The sequence below is a fragment of the Ailuropoda melanoleuca genome, chromosome 13 (genome assembly GCF_002007445.2).
Source record: "Ailuropoda melanoleuca isolate Jingjing chromosome 13, ASM200744v2, whole genome shotgun sequence".
NCBI lineage: Eukaryota > Metazoa > Chordata > Mammalia > Carnivora > Ursidae > Ailuropoda > Ailuropoda melanoleuca.
The window spans coordinates 23,360,426-23,375,884 of NC_048230.1; the positions used below are offsets into that span (position 1 = coordinate 23,360,426).

At 59.7% G+C, this 15,459-nt stretch overlaps 1 protein-coding gene across 14 annotated transcripts in view; it reads right to left on the reverse strand.

Annotated features, from left to right (window-relative positions):
• SRCIN1 (SRC kinase signaling inhibitor 1) overlaps window positions 1–15,459 on the reverse strand; it is a 62,612-nt gene that overhangs the window by 443 nt on the left and 46,710 nt on the right. For 9 of the 14 annotated variants that reach the window (XM_034640545.1, XM_034640539.1, XM_034640538.1 and 6 more), the window contains 9 exons: window positions 12,667–12,797; window positions 12,349–12,496; window positions 11,767–12,013; window positions 11,090–11,324; window positions 9,329–9,483; window positions 8,913–9,065; window positions 8,205–8,327; window positions 5,368–5,952; window positions 4,347–4,493 (listed from right to left, as the gene is read on the reverse strand). In XM_034640545.1, coding sequence (XP_034496436.1) covers window positions 4,347–4,493; window positions 5,368–5,952; window positions 8,205–8,327; window positions 8,913–9,065; window positions 9,329–9,483; window positions 11,090–11,324; window positions 11,767–12,013; window positions 12,349–12,496; window positions 12,667–12,797 — 1,924 coding nt within the window. Of the gene's footprint in view, window positions 1–4,346; window positions 4,494–5,367; window positions 5,953–6,920; window positions 8,328–8,912; window positions 9,066–9,328; window positions 9,484–11,089; window positions 11,325–11,766; window positions 12,014–12,348; window positions 12,497–12,666; window positions 12,798–15,459 lie in introns of those variants that run through there. The other 5 variants (XM_034640549.1, XM_034640548.1, XM_034640547.1 and 2 more) reach the window with 3 other exon arrangements.

The window sequence follows — 15,459 nt, forward strand, 5'->3', positions numbered from 1 at the left end:
TGGGGGGGGGAGGCGGTACCTGGGCCCAGAGACAGCCTCATCATTTCCTCCCGGGCACTAGCCCTGGGCTCTGGGCCTGCTCCTCCCCTCCCAGCCTTTCCATTCAAAGTTCTTGCTCCCAAAGGCCGGTGGGCGGGGAGCCCCCTGCTTGTCTCCTTACATCTCACCGAGACCCAAGCCGGCTGCTGATTCCCTCCTGGCTGTCCTCTTTGTTCTTGACCCATCTCTCTAGTTAAAAGCTTTTTGTCTTCCTCCCCTTTAGCGTTTGTCAAGAGCCCCAGTCTATTCTGAGCTTTAGTCTTTGGAACAACCGCCTCCCAGCTTGTGCGGCCACCTGACTCCTGTATTCACTCAGGTGACATGTCCTCACCCAGACGATGGCCCCTTTCTCCCACAGCCAGTGCAGGGCCTTTCCATAGCAGCTGCTGTAGCGGCCAGCGGCCTGCATGGACCCCCGGCCCCACTCCTTCCTCACGGAGACCCAGACGGCTTGTGGCTGCTCTGTGAGCCCCTGTTTGCCCCCTCAGCCCCCTTCCCTCCCAGGACTGGCCAAAGTGACAGGTAAAGTCCCCTCTCCTGAAGCTGAGGGAGCACATGCCCACTGTGCCCAGTGCCCTGTCTCATGATGCGGAGGTTCTCAGGTAACACAACTGCCGTCTCTGGAGCTTTCTGTCACTTCATTTCACCCACCAGCCCTCTCCTGTCACTTCCAAGTACGTCCAGAGAAGCAGAACCCCGTCCCCTTTGCAGCAAGGCAGAAACCTCCAACTTTCAGCCGGGCAGGGGGCCTGGAACGGTTAGCGGGGCCTAGCCGGCTGAGCCCTGCACCCCTACTCTTCCTGCAGGTCAGGGTCTGGCAGTGGCTTGACGCCTGGAGCCCGGAGCACACTGCCCCGCCCCTCCCCGCTGTGACACAGATCTCCGCACAGGGACAGTTCACCCTGTTGTGGCAGACCCTGTTGGTGCCTCTTCCAGGGCCACTTCCAGGGCCACTTCCTCTGCTGCCCACACGCCCTCCTTCCAACCAAAATCCTGCCTGAATCAGCCCTGGTCTGTCAAGAGAGGTGGGCCTTTCCCCCAGCCCAAGGGCGGGGTGGGTCCCCAGCGATCTAAGCAATTCCGTTCTCCTTGCCAGTGACTGATTCAGGAATGGGGCAACAGGAAGAGAGGGGAGAGCAGTTAGGGGCCTCTGGGAAAGGTTCTCCTGCTCCTAACCTGATCTGTGGGCCTGGGACCCCCGGGAGGGAAGGCAGCCATGCGGGGGGTGGGGAGGTGGGATGACGGGACCGCAGGATCCTCTGAGGAGACGGACCAGATTTCCTAGCCCTAGTAGAAGAGGAGGGGTCCATGGTTTCCCATCTGCAGCAGGCCCCGGGTCCTTGCACCCCTGGGAATCTGGCTACCATCCCAGCCCTGGATCTCGAGCATGACACCCACAGGCTTTTGTTCAATTGTTTCCTCTGATTTCTCTGGAGTATAAGGCACTGTTGCAGCCCCATCTCAGAACTCTCTTCCCCCCCTTTTGGTGTCTCTGGCCCTGGCACTTTCATGCTCCTTCCCCACCATTGTCAAAGGCAGCTTGGAGCCCCAAGTGTTAGAACCACGTGATGGGAGAAAGGCCAGCCCTCAGCGCTGACAAGCATACCAAAGGACAATGACCAAGCGCAACCAAGGAGACGGGGACCGTCCTTCACAGGGCGCTTGGGGGCTTTCCCAGTTCCTTCCCACACCTGGTGCGATGTGACCTCTGAAACCTGCTGCTGGGTTTTTGTCTCTATCGTACAGATGAGGGAAGAGGCAGCAGAAGGCAGAGGACTTCAACCAAGTTCACAGCCTGAGCTGACAGGGAGCGGTGTCCAGGCCCAGAGGACAGAGGGCCGGGTGACCCAGAGTGGCTGCGGCCAACGGAGGGTGTGGGACAGAGGGCGCCAGAAGAACCAGGAGGAAGGAACCCAGGCTGGTCGTGGAAGTGCCTTGGGCAGCAGGTGAAGGACTTTTGATTTTCTCACCTGGCAGAGAGCCGTGGGCATGGGTTTGAAGTTGGGGGAATGACATGATCAAATCTGCCATTTCCTCACATCCGTCCCCAGCCCGCAGGTCTGGGAAAATAGGTTAGAGGTGACAGAAGTGACAGGGAGATCCTAGAAGGGCATGCATTTAGGTAATGAGGCATCGGGTGGTTTTCATCCTGCATCTTTAGAAAGGTCTGCAAGGAACATACATTCCTTTGTTAGGGACAAGGTGCTTTGTAATGAAAGCCTACCAGAAAGTGAAAGCGAGAGGCACAGCCAGGCCTGTGGGGCCGGGGTGGGGGGGCGGGGGAGTACTGTGTACCGTAGGTGGTGAGGGAGACCCCCCTGTGGGTGGAGGCCCCCAGGGTGGGTGACATTTTCTGAGGGGAAGGCTTGGGCTCAGAACAGAGCCCCAGGCAGGGACAGATGGCACCTGGTGCCCTGGGAGAGGAATGTGTGGTATGAGGAGCAGAGAGGCCCGGGAGGAAGTGGGCACAGCAAGGCGAGGAGGAGGAGGCATGCAGAGGAGAGACACCCAGCAAGGAGTCAGGAGGGTGAGGGTGAGGGCTGGCCAGGGAGGAGAGGAAGGGAGGGCCTACACAGCACGTCCGTGTGTGTATGTGTGTGTGTGTGTGTGTGTGTGTGTGTGTGTGTATGCGCTTGCGCTGGGGGCCTGCGGGAGGCCTAGCCCTGGCGGGAGGCTGGAGGGAAGACCAAGTGGGCTGGGGACCGAATGGTGGGGAGGGCATGGAGGCCACAGAGGTGACAGAGGTGAAAGGCGTGGGCAGAGGCACTGGGTGCCCCAGGACGGGCAGTCAGGGTGAGAGACAGCAGAGCAGTTACTGGAGAGGCTGAAGGCAAGGTGTGTAGTGGGGAGGGGGACCAGGCAGTCTGGAGGCCAACCCTGCCGCACCCCTTGCCAGCTGCATGACCGTGGGTAAAGCCTCAGTTTCCCCATCTGTCGAGTGGGGATTCCTCAGAGTGCTGTGGTGAAGGGGAAACGGGAGAACGTGTGTGTCCTGCACAAGGGAGCGCCCCACGCATGTCAGCCGCTGTTCTGGACACGAAGGACGGACCAGTCTGGACAGGACGAGGGGAACTCGGGCACTGTGGAGGCAGGACAAGAAGCTGGGGTGGGATTGCATGCTGTGTCTGGGGCCCCATGAGGAAGATGGTGGGCCCACGGGGAGCTGGGAAGAAAGGCTGGTCAGGGGCAGGTGAGTCCTGGATGGCCCGCCTCCACGGGTTCCTCCAGGGAACCAGCAGCCCAGGGTTGTCGCAGGACTGTGGGGTGGGAAGGGCTCTGTGATTCCCGGGTCCTGTCCTGGCTCTGATGTCACCTTGCTGTGTGCCTTTGGGAAGCCCCTTTCCTTCTCTGAACTGTCCCTTCATCTGTAAAGAAGGGAGCTGGACTTGCCATCTCTAACCTCCTGCCTCAGAACCTAGAACCTTCTTCAAGTCACAGCATCTAGACATTTCACAGTGCCCACACCCACCCCAGCACCCCCAACAGGCCTGGCACGCAGGACTGCTCAGAAATACTTCCTGAACCAAATGAGTGCGCGAAAGTTCTCTCTCAGTATCTAGGCCCAGGGACCACCCTGCACCTTCTGACCAGGCCACACAGTGGGTCACAGGACAGAAACACCCACGGGTGGGGCTGTCAACTCTACAGGCCGGCCCCAGGCTCACTGACGACATCTGAAAGAGGGTACAGCACCCCTGCCATCCCCACCCCCCTGGGGGCCACAGTACTTCTCCCTCTCCCCATTGACATCAGTGGAACCCACCAAAGCCCAAACACTGAAAAGCAGATGCAAAATTGGTTTCTCCCTCAGCTGGGAGATGGCCTGAGAACCAAGAGGGAGGATTGATGACAATGGGGTACCCCCCCCCAAGATAGCAGGGGGCTGAGAGCAGGGAGAGGAAGCAGAGCAGAGCTGAGGCAGGAAGACAAAGGGACATCGAAGCCCCTCCCTCACCCCAGGGCAGGCCGGGCCTTGGAAGGCCTTGGTCCAGCTGGGGGACCTGAGGGCTCCCAGGAGCAGTGGGGAGAGGGCCTTCTCTGCCAGGTGAGGGAGTGGCCTGATTGAAAATTGATGTTCTAAACCAATCCAGAGTGCTGGGGTCGGAAGGAGGAGGGAAAAGATGGCTCAGGGGGCCGCTGGGGCCTTCCTGGCCGGGACGAGGCCTCTGGGCAGCTGGCAGGAAGGTGGCCTCGGGAGTGCTGCCAGGAGACGCCCCGCTCTCCGCCCGAGCGCTCAGAACCCCCGGGGAAGGGAAGGGGAGGGGCCTGGAGGAGCCGAGCCCCGCCCCCCACGGGGCCACACCTACCTGCTGCTGGGCCTGGATCCTCATGTACTCCGCCCTCTGCTTGCCGTGCTTGCCTTTGTCGGGGCTGCCCGCCTGGCCCTGGACCGCCTTCAGCCGGGAGGCCCCTGGAGTCACCACCTTCATGGGTGGCACGCTGCCACCGCCGCTCTGCAGGAAGAGGAACAGGGTGGGGATTGGAGGTGGGATCCCACAGGCATCCCAGGCACTGGGTGGGGTCTCTGGGCGGGGGACAGCCTCAGGGGGCTCTGTGAGACCCAGAGACCTTTGCACCTCCCTGCTGCCACACCCCTAGCCAGGACCCAGGCCTGCTCTCCGAGGCCAGGGTTAAGGGGTCCCCCGGCCAGGTTCCCAGCAGTTCCCCAGCGAGAGCTCTTTGGCAGCTCCCTTGAGTAGCCCAGGGACAGCAGGTACCCTCCTGGGGGAGCCACTTCTAAAGAGAGAGTGGCTGCCATCACCCCCACTCCTGCCAAGGTACCCTTTTCTGAATCTCCCAGAGCATGCCTGAGATTTGAGGGGGATCTTTAAAATGGCAGAGTGGGACCCACATCTTCCTCTGAATGGCAGGATGGGGGTGAAGTCTCCCTAGAGACGGACAAGCCCAGCTCCTCTGAACCACCCAGGTACCATCCTGCCCAGAAGGACTCTGGGGATTCAGAGGCGCAGAGAAACAACAGAGGCAAAGACAGTCAGACAGGAGAGGGGGAGGGGAGCTTGGGGATGGAAAAGGAGGAGAGAACTTTATTGGTTGGTTTACAGATACAGAGCAGAGGGGAGAGGACTGGTCCCTGCCAGGGCTGCTTGGGCTGATCCCTGGGTAGGCCAGCTTCCCAGCCTCCCGGGGCTCTGCCTGCAAACCCCACCCGGCACCCAGCTCCCAGGAGGCTGGCAGGAGCTGAGAGAAGGCCATTGGAAGGAGGAGGCTGGCGAGGTGCACCTGCAGCCCCCCAGCTCCCTCCAGCTCTGAGGACCAAGAGACTGGAGCACAAAGGCAGGAGGATGAGCTAGGGGAGGAGGCAGCCACCTGGGGACTGGGTGGCAGGGGTGGGGGGCTGCCAGGGGTTCCCGCAGAGAGGGCCGTGCCCATCTGGCTCAGGGTGGCCTCCAGCTCCCGAAGTGTCTCCTCCAGGCTGTCCCTCCGCTGGGCAGCGGCGCCTCTCACTGTGCAGCCCGGGCCTGCGGCAGACTGGGCCCTGGGCTCCCGGCTGTGGGCTTGGGCATCCTGTCCGGTGTCCTTGGGGGTCTTCTCTGGGTGGGTCTCCACAGTGGAGGACTCCTGAGTCCCATCGGGGGCTGGTCCCCAAGGGCAGGGGGCCCTGGGTCTTCCTTCTGCTGGGGTCCTGCTCTCTATCCCCAGTGTCTTCAGAGCTGTCCCTTCCTTCTCAGGTGCCAAGCTGCTCCTGGGCTGGGAAGCCTTGGCCATTACCTCTTGTGGGGCCCAGGCGCCATCGCAGCCCCTCCCACCACCAGCCAGGGTCCGGGGGCGCGGGGTGGGAATTGTCCTGGGACTGGCTTCCTCAGGCCTGGCCTCTGGTGGGGAGGGAGGGTTGGGGATACACTCTGTCAAGATGATCCGGGGGACACAGAAGGCCCTGGGGCTTGGGGCAGCCTGCGGGGAGAAGAGAGGTGAAGGAGAGTCTGATCCCTGCAAAGTGAATGCCCTGAGCTGGGATGGGGGCTTAGACACAGGTGAGCCCAGCCCCTTCCTTACACAGATGGGGAAACTGAGGCGGGGGGGTGACTGAGTTTATTCAGCAAGTCAGAGGCACAGCTGGGACTAGAACTCAGGCCCCTTCCCACCCCACACTATGGTCCCCCACTTTCTGGCAGAGACACCGGTTTCCCGGGAAGCACAGACATAGGTCTGCCTCCCACTGCCCGCGTTAAGCTCTGGGAGCAGGGCCACGGGCACTCCCAGGAGTCTGCCCATCTGTGCAATGAGGTAACAATAGCACGGAGTTGGTGGAGAATTCAGGGCGCTTACGCAGGCGTGGGTGTGTTCTAAGCACTTGGCCAATATCAGCTCTTTGTCGAACTGACCTGAGTGATCTCTGGCCTCAGACGCTGGGGCTGTCATGCTCTTCTCAGGCCAGAGACTCCAGGCCCCCTCGCCCCCTACTTCTGGAGCTTACCCAAGGGCTTCACAGCCTCAAGGGGAGGGGCTCACGTCCCTCGGCTGCTAGAACTTGGCTTCTGTGTGAGCATCGCCTGCTCCGGCTTTGGGGGGCCCCCACTCACAACCCCCCAACTCGAGTGAATTCCAGTCTAATTCAGACCAACAGAGTCTTGTGCCAAGCTCTGTCATATACGCCTTCATCGTGAGCCCTTACTATCACCCACGACATGGCGACTGCTCCTATGATCCCCACTTGACAGATGAGCAAATTGAGGGGGGTGTCATGTGCTTTTCCCAAGGTCACTTACCCACAGCTAGTTAGTGGCAGAGCCAGGATTTGAACCCAGGCAGTCTGACTCCAAGTCCAGTGCTCTTTCCACAAAAAGGAGCCATGGGGGGATATTCCAGGGACCTCAAGCCCCCCTCCCAAGGCAGCCCACCCCGCCCTGCCACCTGCTTACCTGGATGGAGGTGGGGGGTGCAGACTGGGAAAGCAGAGAGGCGACCCACGCCTGCCCGGCTCCGCGGCCCGATGGCATCTCAGGATGCAGGGCATAAGCCAGCCCAGAAGGCCAGCAGAGAGGCTTTGCCCACTGGACCCCTTCAGGACTGGCTCCCAGAGGCCAGAGAGAGGCAGGAGCTGGGTGCAGTGGGCCAAAATGCCAAGGGCACGGACAGCCTGGGCGGCACCCCTTGCACACTGCTCATCCCCAGATGGCTCCTCAGACTGCTCTGTACCCATCCTTGGCCCAGCAGATGGTTTTGTCCACCTGTCTGCTCCCCGGCCCTGGCCAAGGAATCAAAGTGCCACAAGCCACGGGTCAGGCCAGAAATTAGGTGGCGGCCAGCACTGAGCCCACGGTGGGCCAAAGAGAACCAGACGAGGCGGGTGAGCACATGAGTGTAGGAGGCTGCCCTCCCCAGAGCAGAGGTTCTCCTGCCCCAACCTGACTGGGAAGAGGGAAAGATTCCCAGACCACCTCCCCCAGGTCCCCCTCCCCGAGTGCAGTCCCCTGGGGGTGCAGACAGCAGGTCCACCCCAACATTCCCAAGGAAAGATAAAGAGAAAATAAGTGCAGCAGGACAGCAGCAAGGACTGAAGTTAGAGAGAAGGCAGAACTTCCCAGTGCTGAAAGACAGAACCAGCAGCCAAGGAAGGGCATGGCTTTCTTCTACTCCAAGTTCCCTGACCACTGGGGCCATGGGAGAGAAGGAGGCTGTAAATGAGCCTTTCTCCTGGGGTGTCCTGGCCCCCAGTGCAAGGCATAGATTCTAGTGGGAGAGCTCCACCAGGCCCCAGTGGCAGAGGAGGGGGTTGGGGAGCAGGGACTGGGCAAGGGCTCAGGACGAAGTCCGGTTTTGAGTTGGACCTCAAGTCACGTAGTGATCAGGGTCCAAGCTCCGGTCTTGGACCAAGACAAAACCCAGGCTCTGGGTCAGACCTAAACTCTGGCCGCAGCCTGGAACAAATGCCCAGCTCACAATCAAGCCTGTAAGAAAAATGTGGCCACAGCAGGGGGGGGTGGCGCCGGGTACCAGACTGCTAGAATTTTCAGAAGGCCGGAAGGGTTATGTGCCTGTCCTTGGAGCCGGGGAGGGGTGAGTCCAGGCAGGCGAGGCTGTGGCAGTGGTGGGACTTGGGGCAAGGTGACTGGCGTGTTAGCGGGTTAGCGTGAGAGGTGAGGAGAGGAAGGTGTGGAGGCACAGGCAGAGAGAGCCGTGAGAGGTGGGGGGCAGCCCGTTACCTTCCATGTGGGGCCCTGGGCTGAGCCCCCAGGGGGCCCCAGGTCCTGGGGTGCCAGCAAGGTGGGGATCTGCTGGCGACGGGGCGTGGGGGGGAGGGAAGACACTGAACTTCTCTCAAACACCTGGGGAGCAGAAGGTGGGGGCAGGTTTGGAGAAGGGGGCACAGGGAGGACAGGGGTGCTGGCCTATGGCCCACAGGGAGGGACCCCAGCCTTACTCCTTGGCCCCTCACCACGCTTACTGGCCACTCTGCCCTCCGTCTTGTCTCCTCCTCCAGTGGAGGAGACCTAAAGTGTCTCCAGCCACTTTGTGGGGGGGTGGCTGCGAACACTTGAGTATGGGTGACTCACAGCACGGGGCGGGGAGCTCAAGGTACTTGGGGATCAGGGTGTTAAAGCACTCTGTTCTCAGAATTCAGGGACGGGTGTGTCAGAGCCTAGGGCGTCTCGGGGCAGACCCTGTGGGGGTCTCAGAGACTACAATAAAAAACACTCAGCCCTGCAAAGAGGGACTTTAGACCTCCTCCCCCCATTTTACAGTGGTGGAGAAATCGAAGCCAGAAGGACGGGTTCCGGTACAGGCCAGCCCTCGGCAGGAGCCCAGAGCCCAGTCACTGCTCCCCACCGCCCCACACCCCAGGGTCAGTTTGCTGGGGAAACGGAGGGGCCTGGCTGAGGACTCAGGGACCAGACATGCCCCTGACCCACCTCTAGCTCGGCGATGATGCGGTCCTCATCGTCCTCATCTTTGATGGCCGAGGCCATGATGGGTGGCGTGGAGGCCGGCCGGGCCACCTCGGACACGGTCCGGCGCAGCTTCACTTGGGGCTTCTGTACCTCCAGCTCCTCGGACTCGGCCTTCTGCAAGGCCCAGGCTCCCGTCAAGACCAGGCTCTGTCCCCCTGCAGCACCAGCTCGCCTCCTACGCCCCATCAGCGCCAGGCCGCTTTCTGCCTCGGCTCCTCATCTTCCACTTTCCGTCCCCTGCAAGGCGGCCCCCTTCCCACAGCGGAAGCCCAAGCCCCAGGCAGAGTCACCCTTCCCCAGCCTCCTTCTCTTCTTCCGCCCCAGAGGGTCTTCAGAGGTCACCTCGGGTACCCCGCCGCCCAAGGTGGGGTCAGTACCTTGATGAAGGCCGAATCCTTCTTGCTGGTGACCACCACCTCTCCGGTGCGCGTGGTGGTCAGGCCGTGGGAGGAGGGGAAGCTCCGGCGGGGCGGGGGCGGGGGGGGCGACTTGGAGGGCTTCTCCGTGCGGTACCGAGGCACTGTCAGCTCATCTGTGGGCGGCCAAGGGACTGGGGCTCAGCGGACCCTTAACCTTGGAGGCCCAGCACCTGGGGGGAGAAACCTGCTTCCTCCTCCGGGAAGGAGGGGCGAGGAAAGCTCAGGGAGAAGACCCAGGCCCCTCCCCCATCTCTCTCACCTCCCCACGGAACCCTGGCCCGGCACCCCTCTTAGTGTACCCAAAGTGCGGGCCTCCGACCAGCAGCCCCAGCAGCATCTGGGAGCTTGTTAGAAATGCAGCAGCTCAGGCCTCCCCACAGCCGCTGAACCAGAGCCCACATTTCGACAGATCTCCCAGTGATTTCACGCACACGTTCAAGCTTGAGAAGCGCTGCCCTAATCCATCCATCTCTTCCCACCCTGCCCCTCAGCTGCGGCTCCGCACCCGTCTTCCTCTCTTCTCCAGCAAGAGACAGCGGTTACACTTGCCAGAGCCTGACGCCACCCACCAGGTTCTCCCTGCGCCTGTTTCTCCAGGGGCGGGGGCGGTTTCCAGGGCAACCTACAGGAAAGTCACTCACACCCGACAGCCCTCTGCCTTTGAGCCCCAGTGGCTCCCCATGAGCCCAAGCCATGTCCGAGCCCCTTGGTCCAGCATGTTCCACGCCTGCCAGCGTTTCAGCTCGAGCTCGCTTGCTCCTTCCTGGCCTCCACACCCCTGCAGGTGTGTGCCTGTGCCCTTGCCTGTCCCTGAGATGCCCTCTCTCACTGTCCAGGGAAAGGCCTTCTTGTTTTCAAGACTCCAAGGGGAAGTGACCTGTCATGGGAAGCCCTCCCCGCCCTCCCAGGGCCTCCTGTAGGACTGCAGCCCACCGCTGGTTAGCCCCCGCATCCCGTGTCTGGTTTACACACTGAGGAGGGCCTGGCACAGATCCCTTCGCTATGCTGAGCCTCAGCGTCCTCCTCTGCAAAATGGGAATAACAACTGTATCTGAGCCCTGGGGTTGCTGCAGAATGGTAAGGATGAACGTGCAGAAAGCATCTGGAGTAGTTCCTGTCACATAACATATGCTTGGTAAGCAAAACTGCTAGTATGACACCCCCGCTAAATTTTAAGCTCCTTGAAAACAAGCAGTGTCTTGTCTTCTTATCCCTAGCACCTAGCACCCAGCACCCAGCAGGTGCTTAACAAACCCAGATGGCAGAAATGAATCAATAAAGGAATGATGACTGCTATTTCTGGTCGGATTTCTGCCTCTCCTGTGAGCTCACAGGCTTGTGGGTGCGGGAGTTCCAAAAACCATATCCACGAGGACCAGCACCACGCCCGTCTCGCATGGCCTGGGTCAGAGCACACGCCTGGTCACACCGAGCAGGCGGTGACTCTTGGCTGGGGCTTGCTCCTCCTCCCTCTGCGGGCCTCTCAGCCTCAGTCAGGGCAGTGGGAAAAGCCCCGGACGGAGTCCAGCTCCACCCTGTCCTCTGGGTCTCCCTACAGCAGCTGAGGGTCAGGCTGCTGATGTCCCAGAACCTCCCCTCCCCGGCTGTTCAACGGCGGAGATTCTCATGCCCGGGTGCCTCCACCATCAACCTGAGAGCTCCTGAAGATGGGGCTCCCCTCCCCTGGGCCCTTCACCAGTCCCCTACCCGCCCCCATACCTGAGCCCCTCCTTCCACTGGGCTCGGTTCGAGGGGCTGCCTTCTGGCCGTGAGGGACCTTGGGGGGCTTGTGGTCAGGGGTGGGGGCCAGGCCTGGGTGGGCCTTGCTCGCACAGTCCAGGTCAGGGATGGCCTTCAGCAGCTCCGCCTGCGTCTCCTCCAGCAACCGGTTGATGTCCTTGGCGCTGTACTGGGTCAGGGCTGCTCGCTTCTCCTCCCAGTCCCGCTCGGCAGCCTGGAGAGGAGGAACGGGAGTCAGCACACAAGCAGGGGCCGTGGCCCCTTCCCCCAGCCACACATGCCAGGAATGGAAAAGGAAGTTTGGCCCAGCCCCCAGGGCACCCTCAGACTTCTTGAGTGTTCCACGCTTTCCCTGCGAGTCCGGAACGCCATCATCATTATATACTACTCTCTTGATAATACTTAGCCCTGTTTTGGAACATTCTATTCTGTTTCATTGACCACATAGTCTATTCTTAGGCCAGCACCACACTGCCTTGATTGTTATTGTTTTATAAAATGTTTTTCTGTCTGACAGAACTCATGGTACCATCAACGGGTCTCTCAGACTTCCTCCTCCCCCAGGAAGAAGTACCCACGTGTTGGCACTTCCCAGTCTGGGACGGCGATAAGAACGTGCGAGCTGAGCTCATGCACCCCCGTCCCAGGCCCAGCACCTCAACAGACACAGCCTTGTCCGCGCTTCTCTTGCCAGCGGCATCCAGGCCTTTGGTGGGGTTACCCCCCTTGGGAGTAGGAGGCGCTCCATCGGCCGGCCCACTCAGCTCGTGGAGGTTCAGTGGAGGGCTGGGGGGTGGCATCTCGAAGTCCAGGCTCTTGTTGAAGTCCGTCTCAGCCGTCACCTTCTTGGGGGACTGAGTCAGGAGGTTGTTGGGGGGTGGCCACACCCCCTCGTCCACTTGCCTGGGGTTGGGAGAGTAAGGAGCAGCTGTGAGGCCCACCTGGTGGTGGCCCCATGCAAGGCAAGCCTGGCCTGGGGGAGGCAGGGTGTGAGACGAGGGCTCGGGGATCTGGCAGGACAGATGGAGGGGTCTGGGGAGCAGTGACTGCATCCAGCGTAAGGGAGAGCCAAGCCTACACCGTGCCAGGGGTCACAGGCCAGAGTGGAGGTACAGATCCGGTTGGTACATCAGTGACCTCTAGTGGGTAAGGGGTCGGGCTGATCTATCAATCTATGCCTGGCGGGTGACCTCCTGGGAAAGCGGAGGGAGGTGAAAAGCGGTCAGGGAGGGAGAGACCTTCGGATCTGGGCCAGCATGTCTGTGACCCCACGGCAGCGTTTGAGGAGCCCGTCCAGGCGCTGCGGCTCCTCCTTCAGGAACTTCACGGCCTCCACCTCCACACGCAGCACTACCCGCATCTTGCTCTGCAGGCCTGGGAAGTGAGCTGAGGGGACCAGAAGGAGTGAGCTGGGGAGGGAGCAGCTCCAAGGACAAGGGAGGAGGGACAGCAGGGAGGGCAGTGCCTGGCGGTGGCGGTGGTGGTGGTGGATGTGCAGCAGGGACTCCCACCCTGGACCACGTGCCGCACGCTCTCCTCCTCGCCTCGGGGCTCACCCTTGAGCTCGGTCAGCGTCTCCCCAAGCTGCTTGAGCACCAGCGCCTTCTCCTCCAGCTCTGGTCCAGGCACCAGCCGGTGGTTGTGCGACACATCCCGCTGGATCTTCTCCACCGACTTCTCTAGGTCACTGCAACGAGAGAGACACCCTCTCAGCCCCTCTGGCCCCAGCCCAGCCCCCTGAAATTGGGCAAATGGCAAGAAATCAGGCCACCAGTCAGATCAAAAATAAAAGCCATCCACCAGGCTACCTGCCCAAATGAAATCAGAAATGCCAAGCCCCAGAGATGAGACTTCCGATGTGTTCCCTCACAGGTGCCCTCGGTCTCCCCCCGGCCCCCCCGCGTCACCCTCCCCGGCACCATCGGAGTTCTGGTCCTTAGCAGCACCCTCCCAACTCTCTCTCCCTGTAACTTGCATTCTCTGGTTCTCATTCTGCCAAGGAAGCCGCAGAGAACCTGGCGGCCTTTCAGGGAACTGCAGGCAGCTGCCTGCGCCCCTCCAAGGTCTCTTCCCTTTCTCAACTATCCAGACACTCAGCCTCTTTCCTTGAGGACAAAACTGCTTTTGATTGTCAGAGGGTTTATGCTGAGCTTGTGCCGTTTTAAACCCCACATCTTTCTAAAAGGTAAATCACAACAAGTCATCCTCCGGCCCCCGTGTTGAACCCTACATGGATCCCCTCACCCTGAGGCTAAACTCCAAGCGAAGAAGGGCATGAGGGTAGTAGGTGAAACTTTGGCTCTAGAGTCAGAGAGATCCAAATTCCAATCCCAGCTCTGCCCCTCCCAGCAGAGAGCTCTTGGACAAGTTACCTACTATGTCCGGGCTGCAACCTCTCACCCAAAAAATGGGAGTAGTAAGAGCTCCTCCCTCCAGGGGCCATGGTGATGATTAAATGAGCCAATGCAGGGGCGCCTGGGTGGCTCAGACGGTTAAGTGTCTGCCTTCGGCTCAGGTCATGATCCCAGGGTCCTGGGATGGAGCTCCCCGTTGGGCTCCCTACTCAGAGGGGAGCCTGCTTCTCCCTCTCCATCTGCCTCTGTCCCTGCTCGTGCTCTCTCTCTCTCCCACTCTCTCTAACACACAAATAAATAAATAAAATCTTAAAAAAATAAATAAATGAGCCAATGCGGATGGGAAAAGGGTAGTAAAGGGTCAGTCCCTGGGGGCTGCTCTTAATTTCCCTCCAGCCACATCCCCTGTGCTCATCTGGCTTGCTTCTGTTTAGAACTGTCCACTTCTCCAAGGTCCTTGTATGGGCTGCCCTCTCCGGGCCTTTATAACGCCACTTCCTCTGCCTAGAACACTCCATTCACACACACACACTCACACACCTGCACACATACCCGCACATGTGTGACTAATTCCCACTCCTCCCTCAGGTCTCAATGGGAACTCCCTACACTTGGGGTTGGGGGTCTGCTTCCTGCCTCACAAACCCTCAGAGCTCTTGCAAGCTGGGCTGTGTAGCTTCTGGCAGGCAGGGACCATGTCTTCCGGATTTGTCTCCAAGTGCCGGGCACCTGGCCCAGTGCCTGGAGCAGAGTAGATGTCTGGTAAATAATTGTGGAGTGAATGAATGGATAAGCAAAAGAAGGAATGGCTGACCCGGTAGGTCATCTCGATTCTGTGACTTGAGTCACTGACATTCCTGACCCACATGCAGGAGTTTACATACGTCCTTGTCAAATCCCATCTGCTGGATTTCAGCTCAACAGTCCAGGTGGGAACAACTTTTGAATCATGGTTCTACCATCCAACAGATTTGCTCCCCCTCAAAGCGCTGTGTCACTAGCAAATCTTATCAGCAGGCCTATACATCTTCATCCAACTAGTGGATGAGAAGACAGACCACGCTGGAGCAAGGACAGAATCCTGTGACTCAGCACCGCCAGCTGAAGCATTCTCTTGTACTGAGCGCTTACTGTACACCAGGTGCCACGGGCAGCCCTCCACTTTCATTACCTTATTTAATCCTCACCAAAACTCCCGGGCATGGAAGCCATTATTACCTCCAGTTCACACACAAACAGGAGCTCAGCCACCAGACTACATTTCCCAGCCTCTCTTGCGGTTAGACATGGCCGCAACTCGGGTCCAGCCAATGCAATGTGAGTTGAAGGGGGACATGCTGTCCCTGGGCTGTCCCATAAAAACCTCCCACATGGGGCGCCTGAGTGGCTTAGCTGTTAAGCATCTGCCTTCGGTTCAGGTCATGATCCCAGGGTCCTGGGATCGAGCCCCATATCGAGCCCCATACGGAGCCCCACATTGGGCTCCCTGCTCAGCAGGAATCCTGCTTCTCCCTCTTCCACTCCCCCTGCTTGTGTTCCCCCTCTCTGTGTCAAATAAATAAATAAAAGATCTTTAAAAAACAAAAAACCTCCCATGGAAGCTCCTCCATGCTCCTTTCCCTTTCCCTTGGGTTGAAAGGCAATGACCCTGTGCATGATCTCAGAAGGCACATATTGAAGATGGCCAAACCTCCATTAGCCTGGGTCCCTGAACGATTGCATGGAGGAGGGTCATTCCACCAGCCCACCCAGTCCTGTTCCATGAGGAAAAAAAGGGCACGTCCGTTACTTTGGAACCATTATACACTTAGTTATAGCAGTTGCCCTAACTAACACAAGGAGCTTTGGCATTAAAAAAAGAGGCTCAAGGAGATGAAGTGGCTTGTCGAAGGTTACACGACTATTTCGCGGCAGAGCAGAATCTACTCATGTCTGACTTCAGCCATTGGATCACGCCATACCTGTCCCTGTCCCTGTCCCGCCCAGCTCTTGCTC